General features: G+C 38.7%; 1 protein-coding gene across 1 annotated transcript in view; it reads left to right on the plus strand.

Moving 5' to 3' along the window:
- nrxn2b (neurexin 2b) overlaps window positions 1-23,584 on the plus strand; it is an 843,638-nt gene that overhangs the window by 517,729 nt on the left and 302,325 nt on the right. Inside the window, exons 15-16 of the mRNA XM_036583184.1 lie at window positions 496-669; window positions 7,671-7,790. Of these exons, the coding sequence (XP_036439077.1) occupies window positions 496-669; window positions 7,671-7,790 (294 nt within the window). The remainder of the gene's footprint in view (window positions 1-495; window positions 670-7,670; window positions 7,791-23,584) is intronic.

Raw genomic sequence — 23,584 nt, forward strand, 5'->3', positions numbered from 1 at the left:
CTTCTTCTGCACTTCCAATCTAGTCTTTTATTCTAATTGCCCTAAAGCTTCTTTCCAGCCTGCAGAGATTTCACTACAGACCAATCCCAAATAGTCATAGTCAAATGATTCACCACTGATTTTAGAAAAGCAATCTTTCTTTTTTTTCCTGGGTTCTGACTTCATTTCTTCCTTTCTTATTCTCTCTTCTTTTTTCCTTTTGATTTGTGCATTCTAATGTCTCCTGTGTCATGTTTTCTCTGTGGCTTTTTTCTTTGTCTGAGATCATTCCTTCAATTTCCTTAGGCAGTCATTAGTCTCTACATGAGATTGCAACATTGAAATGAGTTATGTGCATTTTGCAGCGCTTTGAAATTATGCAAGTGCACATGATGACTTTGTAATAATCTGTCTCTTTCTCTTTTTGCCTTTATGCCCTTGTCCTTTTGTGATCTCTTTGTTAGTCAAATTAATTGTTCCTGTGTCTTTCTTTCTTTGCCTTTTGTCTTTCTGCAGGAGAGCTGTATATAGGTGGTGTGGGGAAGACTATGTATAACAGTCTGCCCAAGCTCATCGCGTCCCGGGACGGTTACCAGGGCTGCCTGGCGTCCGTGGACCTAAATGGCAGACTGCCAGACCTGATCGCAGACGCCCTCCACAGGGTGGGCCAGGTGGATCGAGGATGCGATGGTCAGTAACCTTTCCAATCTTGCCCTTGACCTAACAAACGTAAACGTGAAAGGGAGTGATTTTGCTTTGCTATTAAATGTGTGGTGAGAGTAGTGTTGCGCAGTGTGAAGGAAAATTGTTGGAACCAATGCTGCTTTGAGTATTTCTATGACTGCTAATCTCCTTGGATTTGCTTGCAAAACAGTGTCTAGAGTTTACTCAGAATGGTGCAGTAAAGAGAAAACATCCAGTGAGGGGCAGCTCTTTGGATTTTTGATGAGAGAGGTCAGTGGAGAATAGCCAGACTGGTTGGAGCAAACAGAAAGGCTACAGCAACACAGATAACCACTCTGTACAATTGTGGTAAGCAGAAAACCATAACAGTATGCACAGCTTGTCAAACCTTGAGGCAGATGGGCTATAACAGCACAAGACAATGTCAGGCTCCACTTCTGTCATCCAAATTGAAAGCTGAGGCTGCAGTGGGCGCATACTCCTCAAAACTGGACAGTTGAAGACTGGAAAACCGTAGCTCGGTCTAATGAATCTTGATTTCTGTTGAGGCACACAGATGGTAGGGCCAGAATTTGGTGTCAACTGCATTAATTTATGGACTCCTTGAGTCCATGAATTTATTCATGTCAGCAGTCCAGGCTGGTGGAGGTGGTGTAATGGTGTGGGGAATGTTTTCTTGGCACACTTTGGGCTCATTAATACGAATCAGTCATCACCTAAATTACACAACCTGTTTGAGTATTGTTGCTGCCCATGTCCATTCCTTAATGGCCAAAATTTACTGATCTTCTAATGGCTTCACCGACCCAGTGTCAGGCAGATAGTTTGCAAATGTGTGCAATTCAACACCACTGGTACCCTTCCTTGCAGTAGTCATCCAATAAAAATAACTCCCAGAATAAGGCTTAGAATATTCTGGGAGATCACAAAGAACCCCAGGGCAACATGTTAAAAGCAACATTCTGTAGACTGCCAGAAGATTACAGAAATAATCTACTGCAGATGCCAAAAATTGATCTTTATGGCTGAAATGAGAGATATTATGCAAAATCGAACACTGCATTCCAGCATAATTACCTTATCCCAACTTTGAAAAACGGAGGTAGCAGTATCATGGTTTGGAGCTGCTTTGCTGCTGTTGGACCAGCACAGCTTGCCATCATTTGATGAAGCTATGAATTCTGGATTGTATCAAGAAATTGTACAGGAGAATGTTAGGGCATCCGTCCATGAACTGACCCGAAACAAAATGTTTCCTGCAGAAAGACCATGACCTTAAAAACACCAGTTAGTCTACAAACAATGGTTAAAGTAGAAGGATTGTTGCGTGTTAGAATGGTCCAGACCTTAATCCAATAGAAATATTGAGGCAGAACCTAAAGTGTGATGTTCATCAACATAAGAGTTGAAGCAAGTCTGTAGGGAGGAATGGGCCAAGATTCCTTCAAGTCAATGTGCAGTGCTGATCAAGAGTTACCAATTAGTTGTTGCTGCCCAAGGGGGTCACATTAGTTACTGAAAGCAGAGATGCACATACTTTTGCCAACACAGATATTTAATGTAATTGCTTAGTTCCATAAATGATGGACAAACTATGTACTTTTTTGTGTTGCTGATATACCTTTTGTGTTATCTGTTTAACTGGGTTCTCTATCTGTTGTTATGAGTTAAAGGAAGATCTGATCATATTTTAGGTCACTTTTTGTAGGAATTTACTAAAATGATAGAGTTTTTATGTGATCTGTCTGCAGGAAAACAGTGAATTGAGTGTTTGTTGACAGAAGGCAAAATGACTTGCAAAGGAATGAAACACAAAAAAAAAGATGCAAACTAGACTAAAACAATGTCCTTTACTTGACAAACGGCAGCTGACCAAAATGTACTGTAAAGTTTAATTGTGCATTGCTGACACTCATCAGGCTACCTGTGCTAGATGTCTCTTCTCTTCCTCATGCACCCTGTTCTTAAAGTGTTTCTCAGTACTTATGTGTTGAGTAAATATTGGATGAATTGCTGGTGTAACCACAACTGGGCGTTCTTTCCAACTAAAAAAGCAAGCAGTGCTGTGTCTGGAGAAGCAGGACACCTTTGCTAGTTGTGTAGATTAATAAAAATGTGAAACATTGAAAAAATGCAAAACATTTTCTTGTGGAAACACTGGTTTTAATCATACTGTGATGAATGTTATGTTGGGCTGATTGTGTTTCCTCATCTTGCTGTTCATCTTCTCTTCAAAGCATGTTGAATGACGCCATAATTCAGTTCTTCATTTACTGCTTTTATTTGTTTAACTTTAAAAGAGTTTTGTATATATGAAAAATTAGATTGAAATCAACAATGTAAAATGTTAATTAAGCTGTTACAGTTTTAACAGTATTGTGACACACTAGAAATCAAAGTCAAAATTCTGTCGAAAAAATACCTCCTTGTCTCTCATTCCTAGGTGTGACCTAACCTACATGATAGTGAATGGTAGTGGTTTTGCTTTAGCTTTAAATATGTGACGAATAAATACAACAATGGACAGTTATATACAATAATGAATAATGATGAAAGTTTACCATTGCAAATTATATTTTGTTCATGCTTCATCTCTAATGAACTTATAGAATGTAGATGATATTCCAACATGAACAAAATAAAAGTTTATGGACTTTTCAAAGACCTAACAACCCACCATTTTCTAAAAACAGCACAGCAGTGGGCTTATGGTTAATGTTGTGTTTGTTTTGGCTCTTATGTCAGCAAAAAGTTCCTGACCACTCAAAATGGTCTCTGTGTGCAATAACCACAAATGAGCAAGGATCCTATTTATTCTTAATGCTGCCAGCTCATATATAGTGCCCTTTCCTTCAGCTAAAACTCAGCAGTCTTTTTTTCCTTGTAGCATTCGATATGAGGCCTGGCCAGCAGTATTCCAGACAAGCATGTCAGCCATGTGCTTTCTACTTAGTATTTGTAGCTGTAAGCCCCAGCTAGTCTAGCTTGCTAGCATTTTTTTAAGCATTACAGCGCTAATCTACAATGCTCTGCTGTAATTTCCCAATGGAGCCCCTCTCATTTCAGTTTTACCTCTGTCTACCTCTGCCAAAACAACCTTATTACCTGCACATACATACCCTCTCCCATCACCTTGTCATTTTTTGTTTCAGAAAACATTAAAATCAGATTGAGTGCTTAAGCTTCGCTTATGCTAATCATACCATGCTGCATTCTGGATGGGTAACATTATTGGATTTTATATTGCATGTGTTTGTTTTGACATTTAAAGGGGCTCTTCTCCAAATTTAATGGATGGCTTACAATTGCCTTGTCAGACTTTATTATACAGATTTTTTTTCCTTCCAAAATCACCTCTGATAGCATCAGGCTAGCCTTATTTTCTTAGGCATGAAATACCTGCCTGATGATCTAAGATCAGCAAAGCATAGTTGTTCATCAATCAAAGCCTAATTTGAAAAGCATTAATCATGCATTACGTTCACCAGCTAATGTAATTTCAGCAAAAATACTACATGAGAAGATATTGCTTATTCCCACATGCCCTTGTATAGCATACATAGAGAATCTATATTAAGTCATATATTATTTCTTCCTGAGTGACTGTATAGGCTAGGATCGGAGATCAGGTGGAGGGGTACAGGAAGGGAAAGATAGAGGAATAGACAAAAGAGGGGGGAAAAAGAGATCCGGGGCAATAGAGCCAAACCCTGCCAGATGTTTCTGCCAGCTGTCGATTCCAGGTAGAGGCATCACAGACTGTGTGAACTGAGCATAAAGACATGTAGGTGGTCTGTCTGTTCGTCTCTCTCATACATATGCGCGCTATGTTTTTATGCTTTTAAGGCTTTCAACACACTACACGCACAAGCCAAATCTATACACTACTGACCTCTTGAAATGAAATGACATCATAGTCCTGTGATTATGCTAAAATTGACCTGCAGTTATTGCAGAAATAGCATTTTGTTTTAATTGATGCCCTCCAGACTCCTATGATCATTAGCATATGATTGATGGCCCAGTCAGCTCTTGGGGCCATCAGAATAATAACCAATAAAATTAAACATCTCATTTGAGCACCCGTTCTATAATGGAACTAAATGAAATGGCTGGGCGTTGAATGAATTTTTTATTTACATGAACTAAGCATTGAGTCAGTCACAATGTTTTTCTCACATCTGTAGGTCAGGTTGTCTGTAAGTTATGACAAACACATTTCCTCTTATGCTCTGATGCTTTGCTGGTGCATCATAAAACGTCATTTTGTTTATATCTCTTGTTTTATTCAGTTAACTTTTTGCTACATATATACTCATTCACATTAATGTAGAGTAAGTGACACATACACAGTCAGATTTCTTTGAACTTAAAGCCTTGGTGTGCATTGATAATGTACTGAGATTTTAAATGCAATTCAAGCTGTCACCACGCACATCCTCAGCAGTTTCTAGAGAGAAAGTCTGTAGATAAAAATGACATTTCCAAGCACAAAGCAGTCTTTATATTGTGAATAGTGCAATAGTTCAGTTGACAGGTAATAACATTGTAGGTATTGTTAATGTTGTAAAAAACATGTTACGAGGTACATTACAAGTTGATTATTGATCCGCTGTTTGCAGGTCATTTTACTTTGTCTGGTTCACACAGCATATACAGTATACCTAACTGGCATAGCAGACCATAATGTTGCAGTAATGGTGTGAGTTTATTTGTGGAACTGAAGAATGGCTAATGAAAGCTCAAAATCTTGGTCCACAGGTCTGTTTTACCCCAACTTGCATTTACATGCAAATATCTTAATCTTAGGAAAAATAAACAAATTCCTTCATTCTAGTCAGAATACAGCAGTAGCCAGCATTACCTCATCTGAATCGTTAATGGAGCTAATAACAAGCAACTGCTAGCATTCATTCACCAAGATTAACATTTTTGGCATTCTTTTAAGTCTTTGAATAACAAGATTTTATCATCTAAGACCTTGTTTTCTTTTAAACACCAAAAGAAACCAGATTCAGTAAATAACATTGTCTTTGTTCCCTGTCAAAGTCATTACAGCACAGTTCCCCCCAGTGTTATCCACTGTAGCTTATTCAGAAAGTTAATGCACACTCTGTATGAAGGCTGGGAACAGGACAGGAAGGGCTGACTTTTATTTAACATCAGATACTGATGAGGCACATTGATTGTCCCTCATTTCTGTTAATGCAATAACAGCTTTGATGCACAGTGCAAAGCAGCAAGCGGTCTGTCAACACTCCAATAGCTGCTGCATAATTTTACAGAATAATTTTAGCATGTGTCATAACAGATGTCTCCTCCATTTGTTAATGAGCAGCCGGACGTGTTCATCGTGTTGTTTTTCTGTGTGTGTGAGGGCTTTTCAGAGCAAGCATGTGTGTGCTGTAGATCTGATTTGATTTCTAGATGAAATGACGTGTGTGTGTGTGTGTGTGATTTCTTTAATGCCAGAATGTGTGTATTGGTGATCATTCCTAAATGTCAAGATGTTCTAAAGTATCCGTTCTTTTTTACATAGGGTGTCATGATTGCTAGAATAGACTATATTAAAAAGGTAATTGATTACATTGTATCTTTCCAGTGAATCTGCAGTAAATAGTTGTCATTTTGTACGATGGTTATGAATATTTAAAATTTTCCTGCTGCTAAGAAACACATTCATATGCACACTATTAATATGCATTTCTAGCCACATAGTGATTTAATTCTTTTCAAGGATTATTTTGTTTGTACAAAATGTCAGAGCCCACTCTAGCAAAACAGCCATTAATTTAATTGCCTGTTAAAACAGCCATTAAGTACATTTTTTTTTATTTTTCAGCATTAGAAAAAAAAAAAACAGAACAGAAAACATATATGTGCCAGGCATCAGTGACAGCACGAAGGCAGAGAGGTGTGAGGACAGACCCAAGATCTGAGCCCTGCCTCCTGAGCCCCGCCTCCTGCTCTGCAGCAAGGCTGCTGTGCTACCCCTAATGTTTGATCCCTGTGGCCGAGCTGCGAAGTGGGGGCAGTAATGGGGAAGTGGAACTGTGAGCTCTCTTTTTATCTCTGAGCTCAGGTACTCACGCTGCCCTTAATGAGAGTCAGCTGATGCTGGTTTGGCTTTGTCAGCATTGGCACCTTTGCAAGGAGCGGAGAGGGAAGAGAGAGAAGACGGACGAGCAGCAGCAAAAAGGACTGATGATCTGAAAAGCAAGTGTTTGAGGCGAAGACTGAAAAGTATAGCTAGAAGCCACTTAAAAGTGGCCGGGTTTTTGGTTTTGTAGTTTTGTTTGGTATTCCGTTTAAAACAAATTAAAATGGCTGCTGCTAAAACTGTCCTGCCTGCCTCCAGCATCAGTCTTCCTTCTGGGGTAGCACATGGTGTGCTACAGTAAATTTAACAGAAAATTACACAGAAGCCAAAACAATGAAATATTGGAATAGTTATGTAATATTTATTTTTTTCAGTGCGTTTGTTACAGCTTCCATTCTTTTCAGGAGTCTTGTTTTCAGTTTATCAGAGAAGCTCGGTCTCAGAACTTGGTTGAACAACTTCTCACAATCCAAGTAAAGCCATACACATTTAATGATGTTGAGGTCTGAACTCTGGGGTGGGTGGTCAGTTTATTGTTCTGGGAATGGCAGCAGCTTTTTTTTTGTTTAATTTGCAAATGTTTTTTTTCTTTCTACTGTGTTTTCTTTTCTCAGTAAGGGCTACCCATTCTTTTAGACCTATAGGTTGAGTTATCTCCTCACAGTGGAAGAACGGGCAGAAACTGTGGAAGTTTTCAGAACTAAATCAAGAGTGGAGTTTGATTTTCTCCTCTCTCTTAAAGATAAAAGCTTTAAGTGCTGCTTATCTGATGGGGACAGTTTTGCTTGTTAGGGGTTCCATTTTCTTTGTATTTTTTCATCTTTTCTTGAACTCCAGTCTCTGATTTTAGCACAGTACTGTTTGTATGTATGCACACTTATGTTTGTGTGTGTGTGTCTGTGTGTAGGACCCAGCACCACCTGCACGGAGGACTCCTGCCATAATCAGGGAGTGTGTCTGCAGCAGTGGGAGGGCTTCTCATGCGACTGCACCATGACGTCCTATGGAGGCTCGTACTGCAGCGATCGTGAGTACACACTTTCGCCCTCTTTCGCTTTGGCTCGTTTTTCACTTCAGCCTCCTACCATACACTCTGCCTGGTGTTAGTGTAGTCAGTGTAGAGGTTTTGCATGTAGGTTTTGGTTGAGCGTATAAGCTGAATAAAAGCAATGCACTGAATTTACTTGATTTAAAAGTCTACAGAATTTCCACATGAATAAAATTTATTACTTGTCAGTGATTGTGTTGAAGTAACATTTTTTGTGCATATTTAAAGAAGGTAAATTCAGTGCATGATGTTTTTTTCGCTGCAGATGTAGATGTGAGCACTTGTCTTTTCTGCAGCATAGTCTGTTTAGATGTTGGTGATGTGCTTTATTTATTCAGGTTTAATTTTCATTCGTGTCAGTTACACTGCTGAAAACATTATTGAGTGCTTTTGATTAGTGCTTCTGTGACACCTCCCTAGTGGCCACTTTACCCCCTTTTGGCTTCTACCTGTCATACACAAGAAAATAAAAAAAAGGAGTTAAACAGCTTCAGTGTCAATGTCAGAAATCTCTCACTGTTCCAATGATACATGTTAAACATAAAACCATTTCTTATTTAATTCTGAACCTTGTGCTTGCATTTTGATGTTTTTTGGCAAATTTCAGTTCATCTGCATCTTATCTGATGTCATTATTAACGGCTATCATGCTGTGTCTTTAGGACCACTCCTGGCCTGTACCACAGTTTGCTCCTCAACTGCACAGCAGTTTGTCCAACTGCTTATTAAAATTACAGTTATATGTTTAGAGGCATCTGGGCAGTGTAACATGCCAGCATACTGAAGCCCACAGGAGGGCAAGAGTGACCAGAGCAAAGGGAGGGAGTGAGAAGCAGTAAATATAGAAAGAGGGGAGATGAGATATTCGTTTATTATGCTCGGGTTTGGACTACATCGTTTACACTGAAACAAAGTGATGCATTAAACTTGCTTAACCTTTTTAAAGAGTGATTAATCTTTCAGTACATCACTAAAAACCATATGTGTCATAGGTCCATATGAGAAATATGTTTTAGATTTAGGTAGGCTTATTTTGGGGCCTTTTCCATACTTGAGAAAAATGTGTGCTCCATTTCTGTATTACATCAACTCCAAAAGTAAGACAGTTGAGTTGATGTATTTTTTTTTTTTTATTCATATGAAAATTATGTACACATTTGATTCACGTATGTTCAGTACATCACTTTTTTCAGTGTGCTTAGACAGGTGCTGAAAATCAGTAATGAACTGAGATGAATTGGCCATGTTGAGTCTGCCTGCTGAGTTGGTTTGCAAGAACACAGAATAAAGTGAACAACAGGATTAAACTTTGCTTTAGGTTGAGAATTGTGCAGAGTTGCCACGGCTGCTGCGGTAGGTATTTTCTCACTTCTTAACTGGCTGATTTATTGAAATGATTAATTAGTTTTCAGTTATCTCCCTGCTGATATTCCATACTTAATCAGGAGGTAATTGAAAGCCAGAACACACAAGCGTACACACGCAGACCTGATAACAGCTGCATGACCTTGTCTATCAGAGACGGGAACGTTCTGTCAAGCTAGTTAAGAAGTGAGATGGATCAGTTACCTCCTAGTGGTGTTCTATTTTTGTCTTACTGTGATGGAGAGCACGTCTGTGTTTACTAGAGGAGAAAAGGGTCAGATTGCGTTCAATCCTTGAGCTAACCTTTTCATATTAGTCTACCATTTTAGATATGTTAAGGCGTCCTAGTGTTTACAGTAGCCTAACAGCTGATCTTGTGTATGTCTGGCTTTGGTTGGGTGAATGAAATTCAGACAGAATTTTAAAAATAGTAGTCTCATTGAATAAAGCTTTTTGGCCTTTTATGTTTCTTGTGTTGCTGTAAAAGGCTTGAAGTTGACAGCATAAGAAGGAGTCGGCAGTAATGTGTGTACGCAGTTTTATCCTAAGTCTTGCTTAATGGGTAGAGTTCAGTGAGATATACCAGGCAGCAGTTGCATGGCGCAATGGAAAAATTAGAAACAAACAAAAGAGTCAATCAGAGAGTAAACAGAAATGACATTTTACAAAAAAATAAATAAATAAATCTTCTAAAAATCTGAATTAAGTGTGGAAACAATCACTTAAATTGCAGTGTTAATAGTCAGTAATTATCTTAAGACTATTATAATTCAATGATCGCTGCTATAAATTATTATTTCATTAATATGAAACGTATATTGAAATGTAAATTATGTAGATAAGAAGATGAAGAACGCAAATGTTTAACAGCTGGTGTGAAGACGCTTTGGTCTCTAGTAACTGGTATATTGTAAGTTATTAAAATAAATAAAATGTTAACAGTTTCTCTCTGGTTTGCTCCCTACAATGCCTGACTTAGTATGAATGCATGCTTTTGTTCTACTGCTATTGGTGTTTGTGTTGTTGTTGTAATGATTTGATGCTGATAAACAGATCACCCCCAAGAAAGGATCTTCGATTCTGATAAACTTTCAGCTTTCTTCTCTTTTTCTGACTTCACTTGGAACGAGTTGGACTTTTCAATTTGTTCAGCTTTCATTCATTTCTGTCTTTGCCCTCGTTCGTTCTGCCACACGCTCCAGATTTCCTCACTTTGGCACAAAGAAGACTTTTTATGGGCTATCAGCTGGCTTCCTGACTGCTTTTGCTCGGCTTTCTTTCTGAAAGTGAAGCTTAATCATTACAGAAGCTTTCATTGATACGCACCACTTGTCTCATACTCTGCAATACTCACTTACAGTAACTGTATACTTCTAATACCGGTCACGAATTAGAGTTACAGTAGGTAACTCTTGTGGTAAGTTTACATGATGAGGAATGAATAAGATGGCCTAAAACTGAACAACGCTTTATACTACAGGTGATCAACACACAATTCATTGCCACGGCTTGGATTTTGGTCTGTTAGAGAACCAATAGCGATGTGCTCACTGAGGCTGTAATTCCGTAGAGAAATGTCTTTGTGTTGAATGTAGGCTGAGTCTACAGTGCAGGTTTATGCTGCCCTTGAAAGTTATTGAGTGCTGGTATATTGAATTATGTGACAAGCTTGGAGTGCACACTAATACAGATACACACACGCACGCCCAAACACACACACACACACACGCACGCACACAGTACAATCATACTTTCATTAAATTTAAAAACTGCCAGTATAGAATTAAATAAAGTCAAAGGAGTGTTTGTGTATATGAGAGAAACCCTGTGCTCCACTCACTATCACTGCCTCCAGATGGCTGACTATAAATGAGCCTCCTTTACTTGAAAGAGTGCTCCCCATCTCTCTCTCTCACTCTCACTCTCTCTCTCTCTCTCTCTCTCTCACTCTCTTGCTCTCTCTTTTAGCAAAAGCAAAATAAACTCACTAGTATGTGAAAATGCAGAATTTCTGCCTTTGGCAGACACTTTTGATATAAAACAGTAAAAGTTCTTTTTTGTAAAAATTGTAAAAGTTCTCTCAATAATCAGTAGACACTCAGAAAAACTCAACTAAACACACACACCCTCAAACTTGCTACACCTGCTGATTTTGGGAGGCCAAACAAGTTTAATTTTTGGATAAAGTATTTAAAAACAAAAATTATAAAACCAAAGTCAGAGAGATGGTGAAATAATGTGAGAAACAGGATTTTTAGAACCCAAGGACACATTACAGTGGTAACTAAAAACATAATCATAACATATAGTAACAGTTAACATATATATATATATATATATATATATATATATATATATATATATATATACACACACACACACACACACAGTTCCCCAGCTGTTTGGATAGAGTCCTTATCTACTGGGCATGTCCCTCCTTAGCTCAAGAAGCGTTGTAGCTGCGGTTTAGCATCTCTTAAGCTGTTTTCACACTGAACGCAGTATGTCTCGCAGCTCATGTCTGCGGCAAGCTGCTTTCACACCACTATAAAAAAGTGAGCAGCAGTGGGGTGTGGAAGTGAGCGCCGTTGTCCAATAAAACTAGCCTTTCAGGTTTCTTCAGGAACAACAAGACACGCCTACTGCTATCTTATTGGCTGCACTGAGAATTGGCTGAAGTGCATCACGCAAAAGTTGAAAACATTTAAGATTTACATGATCCTGTGCATCTTCTGTGGTGGACAGCAAAAATCTGTATTTTTACCAATGCATCCTATTAAAAATACTGTGTTTGAAAGCATAGCAGTGATTCTTCCACCTTCAGTGTGAAAGCAGCTTTAAGCCTTGTAGCTGCAGTGTAACGTTGCTCCTCCGAAACCTTGTAGGTGTTGTGTAGCATCGCTCAAATGGTCGCTCCGGAAAGCCTCACTGCTGTGGTGCAGCGTTGCTCAGGCAGTAAGCTTAAAGCTTGGGTTACACTACACTTTTATCCCAATTTTATCCCTGATTCTTAGTCTGGCTGAGTCTGTGATAGTTGGCTCTAGCCCGCTGATTTTTGGGTCAGTGGGAGTCAACAGCTGGAGAATGAATCAAGTAGTGTGCGAGGAGTGCAGACTAAGATTTTTGGCCTCCCAATTGCATTTCAGACCAGTCGGAGTTTATTAAATGTTTTTGACCCGACTCTGAGCATAATCTAGTAACTGTAAACTGATCAGCGACTCAATCTGAACAGATTCCTGCAACAGCCACTAAAAACTGAGAGCCCGAAAAAAGAAAATACAGCAAGTAAACAAAGTAAAATGGCAAAAGGTCACACACGTGTGGGGCAAAGCTTTTTAATGAGCTTAGTTTAAGGCACAAACACAACGAAGTTTTTAAAATAAGATTTATAACTCTAAAAAATACCAGACTGATCACATTTTCAATCCATTAGTCTCACTTAAACATGTTTACCTGCTGGGTCTTTACTGGGTCAGTGCAAATGGCAGAGAAAGCGGCTCCACCTTTATTTATTCGCGTCTCCTAGTAACAGGAGAATGTGAGAGCTCTCATGGGTTTGTGTGAATTCGTGCGACTTTAGTGAGCTCCGTTTAGTTCAGCAACGGCTTAAAAGTTGAGTAGTGTGTGATTCCTCATGGTTTAGTGTGTGACCCCCAATATCGTAGTTGCCCAAAAAATCTGCACAACTAGTCAGATAGTGTGAGATGCCCAGTCTTTTAAAGTCTTAGCAGATTATAAAAAGTCATGTAGTGTACCCAAGGCTTAAGAAGACTTTATGCCACGGGGGAATGTCGCTTTCCTGCCAAAAACCTCGGTCAGCAGGGAAACATCAAAACAAACACACAAGCAATACAAAACAGAGCACAAACAAAGCAAACAAGACCGTTGTAAAGCTGCAGCCATATTACGCCAGTGTTCTTACGCCGAAACACACACACTTTTTGTTGATTCCATTATCATTAGCCTCAAATGCTGAAGAATATGTGTACATTGTCACACATATACTTGCATACATTCAGCGGTGAACACAGGCACAGTGTCCCCTGGGGTTACTGTATGTGTGTGATCCTGTTTGGCTGTGTTAGTGGAGTACAGCAGTGTAAGCGCCGTTCAGGTTAGCCATTTAGCTGCGAGCCCCTGGGCTGTCACGCTGCAGTTTTGGCTTCAGCCTGCTTTCAGGCTTCTGGACATGGTAACTTATCTAACAGTAGGAATGCATTTAACTCTATAATAGAGCGTTTAAAATCTATACACTAAGTGCATACATTCTTGTGGGTGCTGAAATTACACATGCATTTTCTCTTTTGTATACATTTGCATGTATATGTAGGTGGTCATTTGCATGTCTGTGTGGCTTGTGAGGGAAAAGCATTCTGTAATACTGGCCCTTCTACAGTTTGGGTTGAATTTGAAGTTTACGTTAGCTTAAGAATCTTGACCATACCAGAACATTTACATGAGTAGTATGAATACAATTTATAGTCAATTTACTGTCTAATTTACATGTACTAGCACGTTCAAGATGCTCCTGATTTTATACGTGCTGTAGCTTACAAGATTCAATTCATGCAGTAGTAGTGCAACTATTGAAAAATGTTCATAAATATAGACTCCAGCGATTTACAGCATTTTTGCTGTTACAAAGCTGTCATCACAGATGGTTTCACAGGAGTTGCTGCAAAAGGTCAGTGGAGTGAGCTAAGTGTTTACATGTTCAGATCTATCTCAGATAATCTGGCCAATATCAGTGTTGGCTACTTGTTTGAGCATAGTCAGACTATGACAATCAAACTGTGCTGTTTATAAGATCATTTGTTAGTTATACTAGCAGACCTGGGTGAGCAGGTAAATGTAGTTACAGACTGAGATGGAGGGATGTTGTCTTAGCTTTTCTACATCATATATCATCTTTTTAATTTTTCTTACTGCTCAAGAGTGATGTTTTGTTGCCGTGTTTCTAGTCTCAGCCTCAGATGACCCACCCACACATAAAGCATCTGGTATCTTTGCACATTAAGCTGGCCACAACTACGGGTGTTTTGTCAGTACCATTTTAATCTGCATGTCTGTGTGTACACGTCAATGAGTTTTATCAGTCCTGCGTCAAGCAAACTTCTGCAATTAGTTGCCTGCTTTGTATGCCATAACTGAGCTTTTTTTTACAGCATAACATGTTTAAAAGTTATTCGGGAGTGTTATTTGAATCATTTGGTAGCTTTCAAGTGAGACGTCTTCACATTTTTCCTGACACACGTACCAATTTATAGCTGTGTTTTGAGAATCTGTCCCTATACATCACACAAAAACCTTGATCTGTGGTTGGTTGGTTGGTTGGTTTGAGTAAATGTAGGTGGTTCTTGGCCATGTTAAGAGATGAAATGCACTCAGGTAGAAGTCAAGCTTGCGAGACTACCCTATTTCAAACACAAACAATACAACGTTTTGCAGCTCCTGTAGGACATCACAGTAGGTCATCATAGGTTCTTTCTAACAAAGGCGCTGAAACTGCTCTTTAACAAACAACTTAATTTATAGTATTTTTGTAGGTCTGTACTGTGTGTTTATTACTTGTTTGTATGGACATGTATGAGTGTGTGTGTTGACTCAGTCTTATACAAACTGTTCCTAAACACTGTCCGCTTAGCTTTCATTCAAAACTGCACACACACAGAGACTTGCAGTTAGGTAGAATATTGTTATTCAGGGAAAGTCCTGTTTGAGCGACATGTCAATTTGCTTTGAACGCAGTGTGAGGCACAGGCTCATCTGCAAGTAAAACAGAAACACACATGCACACGCGATGGTTTCTAAATAAGAGTGTGTCTGTATTGTTATTCATTCCTCCTGTTCTTTATCTCTCCCTCCATCACTCCACCACACACTCTGTCCGGCTTCGTCCCTCGTTCCCTCTGAATGTCACATTCGATCCTTTTCTTCTTTCTGCACTTTTTCAATCTCATCCTTCCCTTTGTTCATCTCTCTCTTCCCTGAGGTGTCAGGAGGGATGCTGTCAGGCAGGGCCGCATGTGTGTGTGTGTGTTTGTGTGTGTGTGTGTGTGTGTGTGTCTGTGTGTATTGTTCAAATAAAAAGGTAGCTGTGCTGTAGTGCTCTCATGCATAACAACACAGTGTCTGCAGCAGGTCCCCTCTGTCTCTCTCTCTTTCTCACTCTCTTCCCTTTCTCTCTCTCTCTCTCTCTCTCGCTCGCTCTCTCTCGCTCTCCCTTTCACTAACAACCCCTCCTCTTCCATTTTTTCCATTTATTTCTTAGCCCATATTTTTCCTCTTTGTTTTTCCTTTCTGTCTCTTTTCAATTTCTTCACGATAGAGGCTCAGAGGCATTAGCAGTGTATAGACATGGTCGTGACTTCAGCATCTCATAACTTCTTTCTCATTTCAATTCTGAGGTGGCGGCATGCGGAACCGTTTAGGACTCTCCTCAGTGGAGCTTCATCAGCCGAGTCAGCTGTTACCTTCATTTGTGTGAAATGCGAACAGGTCTATGTTGGAACATTATCCAGTTTAGTACACCACAGAGAGTGAGAGACGGAGGGGAAAATGACTGAAGAGTGAAAGGATAAATATGAGAAGAGGGACGAATGATAGGAAAACTGAAAGAAAGGACAAAATGTTGAGGGGAAAAAGAGAGAGAGAGAGTAAGCTGCCTGTTTAATAGAAAAGAAACAAAACAAAGATTCTCTCCTGACTGCTGCTTCACCTAATTCCGAGTTTTTAAATGTGTTCTCGGCTAGAGTTGCTACCTGTTTACGATTTCCTGGATTGTCCAGGTTTTTGATTGCCTGTCCAGGGAAAAAAAATATTTTATTTCTGGACACAAAATTTCTCAGAATCCAAACATTTTCATATGTCAGTAGTGCTCACAACATTTAAAATTTCTTCTTTTTATCCTTTCAGACTGTTTGTGTATAAAGAATGAGTTTGATTAGTTCAGATTGCCCTCAACATAGGGACAGTCTTTTGGGAAAAGTGCACTGCTTTTGAAATGTTTAGGCACTCACTATTCAACACCTAAATGCGATAACATAGAAAATTCGTTTCTGTAGCTGAACTGACATCTATCTATCTCAGACTGTATTGTGAGCATAGCTGCCTGTCTGCTGAATTTAGTAAACATCAAGCCACTGATTGAGTCTTCAGGAATTTTATAGGGCTGGGGTGGCAATCCTACTCTTGTTCTGCCTGCTTAGTAAATCCTCATAATGGGCCAGGCCTTGTTTAGTGTCAGAAGTTTGATTGTGGAGTAATGAGACCAATACAGTACAGATCTTTGGCACCCACAAAAGATTTAGGTGACCCTGACTTTATCTTTTTTAGCTACGTTAGCCTCGTAGCTGCAACAGGTCAGCTTTGGCCTATATGAGAGTGACCACTTCTGTAAGACAGAGAAGCGTTTACTTTGTTGCAGCGGCCCAAACAGCTTCTTTCATAATTATTAAACTGATTGCTTCTTAAGCGTAACACGTATTAAAGAGCAATTAATGTCGGACATAATTGCTTCTGGTCCTCTGTCCTCTCCTTCAGCTGTTATCGCAGCTCTCCCAGTTCATTCTGCACAGAGAGGAAGTGAGGGATGTAGAGAGAGGAACGGAGACAGGGAATGAGCAGTAAATATATGAGAAAGGGGAAAATAGGATGAAGAATGGCAGCACAAAAGCATTATACATGCAGCAGCACTTTAGTATCCAGTAGTATGAGTGTATTGTGTTGTTGATGGTTGGTTTAGAAATTTTGGCTTCAAGTGGCTTCAAACATCCCATTAGCAGCAGTCCTTCTCCCTCTATTTTCTGGCTCTGTATGTGTTTAAGTGTGTGTGTGTGTGTGTGTGTGTGTGTGTGTGCGCGTGCGCGTGCATGTGTGTTAACACTCTGGTCAATTTTGACCAGATTGAAAGCAGCTCCCACAATCTTTAATGCTGTGCACCGTTAAAAGCCATCAAATTGCCCAGAGAATCAAGAACACTTAAGCAATAAAAGGCTGTTTCATTCTACCACTGTTTATTTCTCTTTCATTCTCTCTTTCTCTCTCTCTCACTCATTTTTTCTTTTGATAAAGTGTGCAAAGTTCTTCACTTTTGCCTCCATGTAGTTGACATATGTATTTTTCTCATACAAATATACACACACATAACATAGACGCATACATACATAAACAATTCACTTATCACATTACCGCAAAATGGCAAAATGCAGTACGTTTTGTTCAACGAAAGAATGACATCAGTGAATTTACAGCGATTGTTTGAGATATACACTATATTAGGGGTGAATATATATTGTTTACCAGTGAATATAAACACATTATTATTATTATCACTCTGATATGAAATTAGTGATTATTGTGCGTCTTACTTTTAGCTTGTGCATGCACTGAAACGTACAGAGTAACGTCCAAGACATCCAGTACTCAAGACTGATCAGATGTAAGTACAGTAGCTTATTTCAGATCCAGAGACAGATGAGTGACAGGATTTCTGTTGACTTAGAAGTGATGAAATGGAGACAAGTTGATATTAGTTGATATGACTTTTTTTTCCATGGCCTCATATTTGGTTCAGCATCAGGTAATGATGATCTTTAACATTGGGCGTTGTTGTAGTCGGTTAATTTCATATCCCTGTTCTTTTTGTTTAGGAATTCTTAATCACCTACTGTTATGAATAGTGTTAGATAAGAGGTCTGTCAATAATAAAATTATTTACATAAAGTTTTAGGAAACATTAAAAAAATGAATTAAATTAAAGTTGAGCTACACTGTGTCTTATGTAGTAAAAACTCTCCGATGGCACACTTGTATCTGGAGCACCAGCTGAATTGCTGTTGGTATCTTGTAGTCAATTAAATAATTGCTGACACAGTTAGCAGTTTTGTGAACATGACCAGTCTTACTCAGACGTACTCAGTTCTACTGTCAAATTGTGCAGCATCCAGCTGAGCTGGTAAAGTAAAACTTAACTTTACTTTTGGGTAACAAAAACTGCAGAGCACTTAGTTCTGCATAAAAGAAAAGGAAAAAAGAGATTCAGTTTCACAGCTGTTATTGATTAGGATCAATAAATTGACAAGTGTCCTAGCTTTAGTGAAATTTATGAGCTTATTCATAGTTTTTGTTCTGTAAGCTTCAGCAAGAGGAAAAACCTTTGAATCCTATCTTTATTTTTTTGATCTTCAAGTTCTGCAGCCATAGAATTGTAACAGTGACCCCAAAGATCACTGTGAAGAAGTAAAATGAGAGAAGGTGCTGAACAAACAATGAAAAGATGAAGAAGAAAAAGTGAGACAGAAAATGGAGAAGGTGTGGACTAAGAGTAGAGGTGATAATACACCTAGTGGCTCAAGCTCCGTCGTGCTGTCAGATGCATTGCAGCATTTTAGAAAGTGTCATCATTCTATCTGTTGGGGTGTGCTGACCTGTATGTTTTCTGCATCAGGGTACGTATAGAAGGCAGGGCTTTTAAAAATATATAGGCTCTATGTAGCTGAAAAGGCTTTCAGTCTGTGTGTTTAAAAATATATAGACTGAAAAGTCCTTTTCTTCATAGAGAGCTGCGTTTCACTCTGAGACCTTGAGTCAATCAATGATTTTCTTTAAAAACTCAACACGGAGTACAATCAATATCCACACATGCTCTCACACACACACACACCCACACACACACATTTGTGACATGTTGTGACAGCTGATAAAATGCCAGGCACACATGTAGGCACGTGCTGATATAGAAATTTATCATTATAATTAGCTAACCTTTTATCATGGTTTAATATATTACAGTGATATTCTATTTAAAAAACAGAGTCCTTTAAGGATTAGTTTGGAATGTCATAAAGATTTGTTCTGAATGTCTTTTTTAATAGCAGTAAACATGTGTAATATTTACAATAAAACAACCTTTAAAAATAAAAATCTGCCCACATAATAGTGCTCACTGTTTATCATTATCATACAGAACTTTGCACTTAGGACTGGAGATAGGTCTAGTTGAGAACTCTGCCGGAGAGCTTTACCAAGAGCTGTGAAGCAGTTTGAACGTATAATAAAGCATGTAACAAACTTACTGTAATGTGCCACCAAAAAAATGTGCATATCCTACGTTTTTTCATCTAGGCATCATAAACCTGCTGTGCATATCTTTATATAATAGTGCTTAATGTCAAAATTTTTACTTTATTAGTAGCCAAAAAATGTAGTGCATTTTAACAAGCTCCTCTCAGATGAGGGAATGTGTCATGTGATCAGAGCAGGACAGCCTATTAGGAGCATAAGCAGAACTGACCTGCTTCTCTAAAACATCTCTGGTGAAACTGCAACGTTTGACCAAAATGCAGTGATAGTATTTCAAAGTGTCCATGATAACGACAGTGTTTAGTGTATTGAATAACCGAACACTACCACACATTGACGTATTTGTGCTGGAGGGCATGTGTATGTAGCAAAATCTCAAATCAAATCAAGCGAGGACATTCAAGCCAAGAGAGACAATGCATAATGAAATACATTCTGTGACTGTAATGAAATAATCCTTCAGTGTACTTTTTCCTCTCAAACTACAAACAGTGGTTTGTCTGCTAGACACACATAATGTGACAAAGTCATTGGCAACACTGTCAGGGTCACTCAGCTTTCTGTATACACACACGCTCAAAATACGCACACAAATACTCTGACTTCATCAGAACACTCATCACACGCTGAAGTAAGCACACTACACACCAATAAAAAGCATTCATGAACTCTGGATGCTTTTGTGCATATTTTCACTGCTCATATTCAACATGAATTATGCTATGAGGATGTCAGAACTTTACTCACTGTTACTAATGCTTATAACTGAACAAACACTAGTGCTGGGCAGTATGGAATACAATTTAATATCATGATACTTTACAAATATATGATGGTAGTGTGATATTTAAGCATTAGTAATGTTAATGAGCCCATGTTACTCTTTGTTAATAAATGCCTTTTAAAACTGTTGGGCAGTTTTGTTCTCTTTTCATCTCTTAAAATTACCTCAAAGGGAACCTTACACAGTATTATAAATGTCAAGCAGACAGATTTGCAGAAAGGAACATTTTTATGTATTTTGATCTGTCTTTCAAAACAATCTGAATCACTCTGCAAATGATACACATTACAGTTAACTGTCATGTCCTTGATAGACATGCATAAAATTGAACTTTATAAAGAAATGTATAATTTTGTTCAATACAATATAGTGGTGTCTTGACTTTTTTCGCTGCTGAAAAAATAAGAAAAGCTGGAAAATGTGCCTTATGTCAGCGTGTTAATGCTTCCATTTTTAGTTTTTTAGCATGCAACATTGTATTGTTGCACCCCTGTTATATATCTTTATAGACAGGAAATCAAAGCCATTGTGTGACACCAAAACCAGTGCACTGGTATAAATGATACATCATTCACCATTAAATAAAGTTATGAAATAACAGAATTTTGGTAGGAGGGCTCCTCCTCTCTGCCATCTGACTTACTATAACACATACTGACTTACTATAACTCATACTACACCCATATTGAAGGCATTGTCTGAACTAGCAAACAGTATCGCAATGCAAAACTGTGACTGTGTTTTGGGGAATTGACATTCTGTTAATTATGCCATCTAAAGCAATTGCAAGATTTGAACAGTAAAGTTCTCAAATGATCAGAATACATACAGAATACAACACCTCACTCTAGCAGTACTCGAGCTCTACTAGTGAATTGGGCAACAGCATAATTATAGTTATCATTTTTCTTCATTTGAATTGTTTAAAATATTGCAGGAATACCAAATTGTGAATCCAGTATCGAGAATCAAAAATATGCATCTAATACACAATGTTTGTGTGTCAGTGAGAAAGAGAGAGAGAGCAAGAGAGACAGAAAAACAGAGGCAATGAGAGAAAAGGAGAATAAAGGAGATGGAGAAACAGAGAGAGAAAGAGAATGAGACAGAAGCATAAAGACAGAGAGTGATAGAGAAAGAGTGAGTAAGAGAGGGTGATGGAGAAACAGAAAGACAGATACAGTGACAGACAATTTTTAAAGAGAAGAGAGGGATACAGAAATGGAGAGAGAGAGATGCTGTTCATATCTTTCACGTTCTTCCTCTCATTAATCTCCCAGAGGGTGAAGTGTCAGTTTAAAGAGCGATAAAATCCCCACAACTTTTTTCATTCCCGTCTTCTTCTTGCACTCTTGTGGTAATGTTGCAGTGTAATGATGTAATATCTCCCACAACAGCTGATAAGAGGAGGAGGAAATGTCCTTTATTCATCCATTCATCAGTGCATCCATACGTATGTCCAGTAGCATCTCCCATGTTATGTCTATGACTGAATAGTCTGTCTTTCTTTCTTTTTCTTTCTTTCTTTCTTTCTTTCTTTCTTTATTTCTTTTTCTTTCTCCTTCTGTTGTCATTCAAATCCCTCCATCTCTAAAACCCATAATATAGGGGAATAACTCTTTGTTATGGCTTGTGAGTAAAACTTAATGGCCTGATTTGCCCATGTATGACAGCTATTCTTCCCCTCCTCTATTTCTCCTTCTTCTCTTCCTCCTTTACTCTTCTTCCTCTCTTATTCATTCCTTCTTCTCATTCCTTCTCTTCTTCTTCCTCCTATCTGCTTCTTCTCTTCTTTTCCTTTTATTCTTCTGATTGTATTAATCTCTTTCAGACTCTCATTTTGTTCATATTGATTGTTTCTTCTTCTCTTCTTCCTTTTGTTCTTCAGTTTTTATTCCTCTCATTTCTTCCTCTTCTCTTATCCCGTTTCCTTTTATTCCTTCTTCTTCCTCCTTTTCCTCCAGAGACGCTCTAAATCACCCTCACGATTCCCCAGTCTTTCTGCGTTAACATCTTCTCCACCGCGTTGCTGACTTATGATCTTATCTGTAAACTATAAATCAGCGCTGCTCTGTGCATAAGGCATGTGGTGAGCTTACATTAAACCCGCTTGAGCCGCCTGTCACGTTTTTAATAGATTTATCCCCTTGCTCTTGTGAAGTTTACAGTGTTCATTACCATGGTGAGTTGACGGGGGAAGTCTCGAGCTTGTAATGAGATTGATTTCTTCTTCCCCACCAATGCTAGAAAAAGAAAAGGTTTGTGTTATAGCAACATAGCATGTCATAGCTTTTTTTTTCTCAGATTTCCGCTCCACTGGTCACGTTTGTCGTCTTTGTGTTAATTGGATTGTGCTGGCGTGATTTTTCTCATGCAGGCTGAGGGACGTGCATTAGGTGCGCCGCCTCTCGCAGTTCATTTGCACAACTTCATGTTGTCAATTCATATGAATTCTAAGAAGATGACACAGCACTCGACACACACACACACCCACACTCATCCTCATTTTTTCAAAAAGATGAGCAGTTAATTTGCAGCCAAACTAATTTATTTGAATTTATTTGCACTAAGTATAAGTCCAGCATTTGTGAAGTGATATGGTCTTGGATGCTTCATTCATAGAGGGGTGAAAAAACATCTGAAGGTGGTGGTTCTTTGGCTATTTTCACATGTTCAAAAGCTGAAACACTGAGTGTGTTTAATGACTAAATAGTACACAGTAGATTTCAAGTACAGTAGCAAATTTTGTTTATTTTTATCAGATTGAATTGTGGGGAAATTAGAGAATTCACAATGCGTTAATTGTTTTCTAAAAAGTCATCTAATTGTGACCAGTTTTGAGCTCAAAGATTTACTCTCCTTGTCATTGATACTGATGAATAAATAGTTAATTCTATGGTGCTGCTAGAATATAGTTCAGATTTCTCTTCTCTTCTCTTCTCTTCTCTTCTCTACTCTTCCCATCTCTTCTCTCCTTTCCTCTCCTCTCCTCTCTCTACCTCCTCTCCTACCGTCTCTCACGCCTGTGTGAAAAAGGCAGATCTGACAGTTATGTCCATTGTCGATGTCTATTTGCCTAGGTAATATGATCGCTGAGTAGAGGGACTGTGGCATCGATCTGTGCTGGCGTTCTCTGGGACTGACTAATGACATTGAACAGCAGGAAAATCACACACACGCAGAAGATCAGCCCATCCTAAAAATGGACTCTGATTGGCCTAAATCAATCTGTAAAGGTCTTCTTCAAGGACAAAGGCAAAAAATTGACACTCTATTGAATTGTGCCGATTTGTGTGGAGCGATAAAGGAAATTACAGTGTTTTTCCAAAGCTTGAGCCTGAACACAAGTTATATAATTTGATTGATGGTCCTTGATGGTTCACAATAATCTCTATGGTTCTTTCTCTCTCTTTCTCTCTCTCTCTCTCTCACCTCTCTCTTTTTCTATCCCCCCCCTCTCTTTCTCTCTCTCACCTCACTCTCTCTCTCTCTCTCTCTCTCTCTCTCTCTCTCTCTCTCTCTCTCTCTCTCTGTTGAGTGG

Source organism: Colossoma macropomum, unplaced genomic scaffold (assembly GCF_904425465.1).
Source record: "Colossoma macropomum unplaced genomic scaffold, Colossoma_macropomum, whole genome shotgun sequence".
Lineage (NCBI taxonomy): Eukaryota > Metazoa > Chordata > Actinopteri > Characiformes > Serrasalmidae > Colossoma > Colossoma macropomum.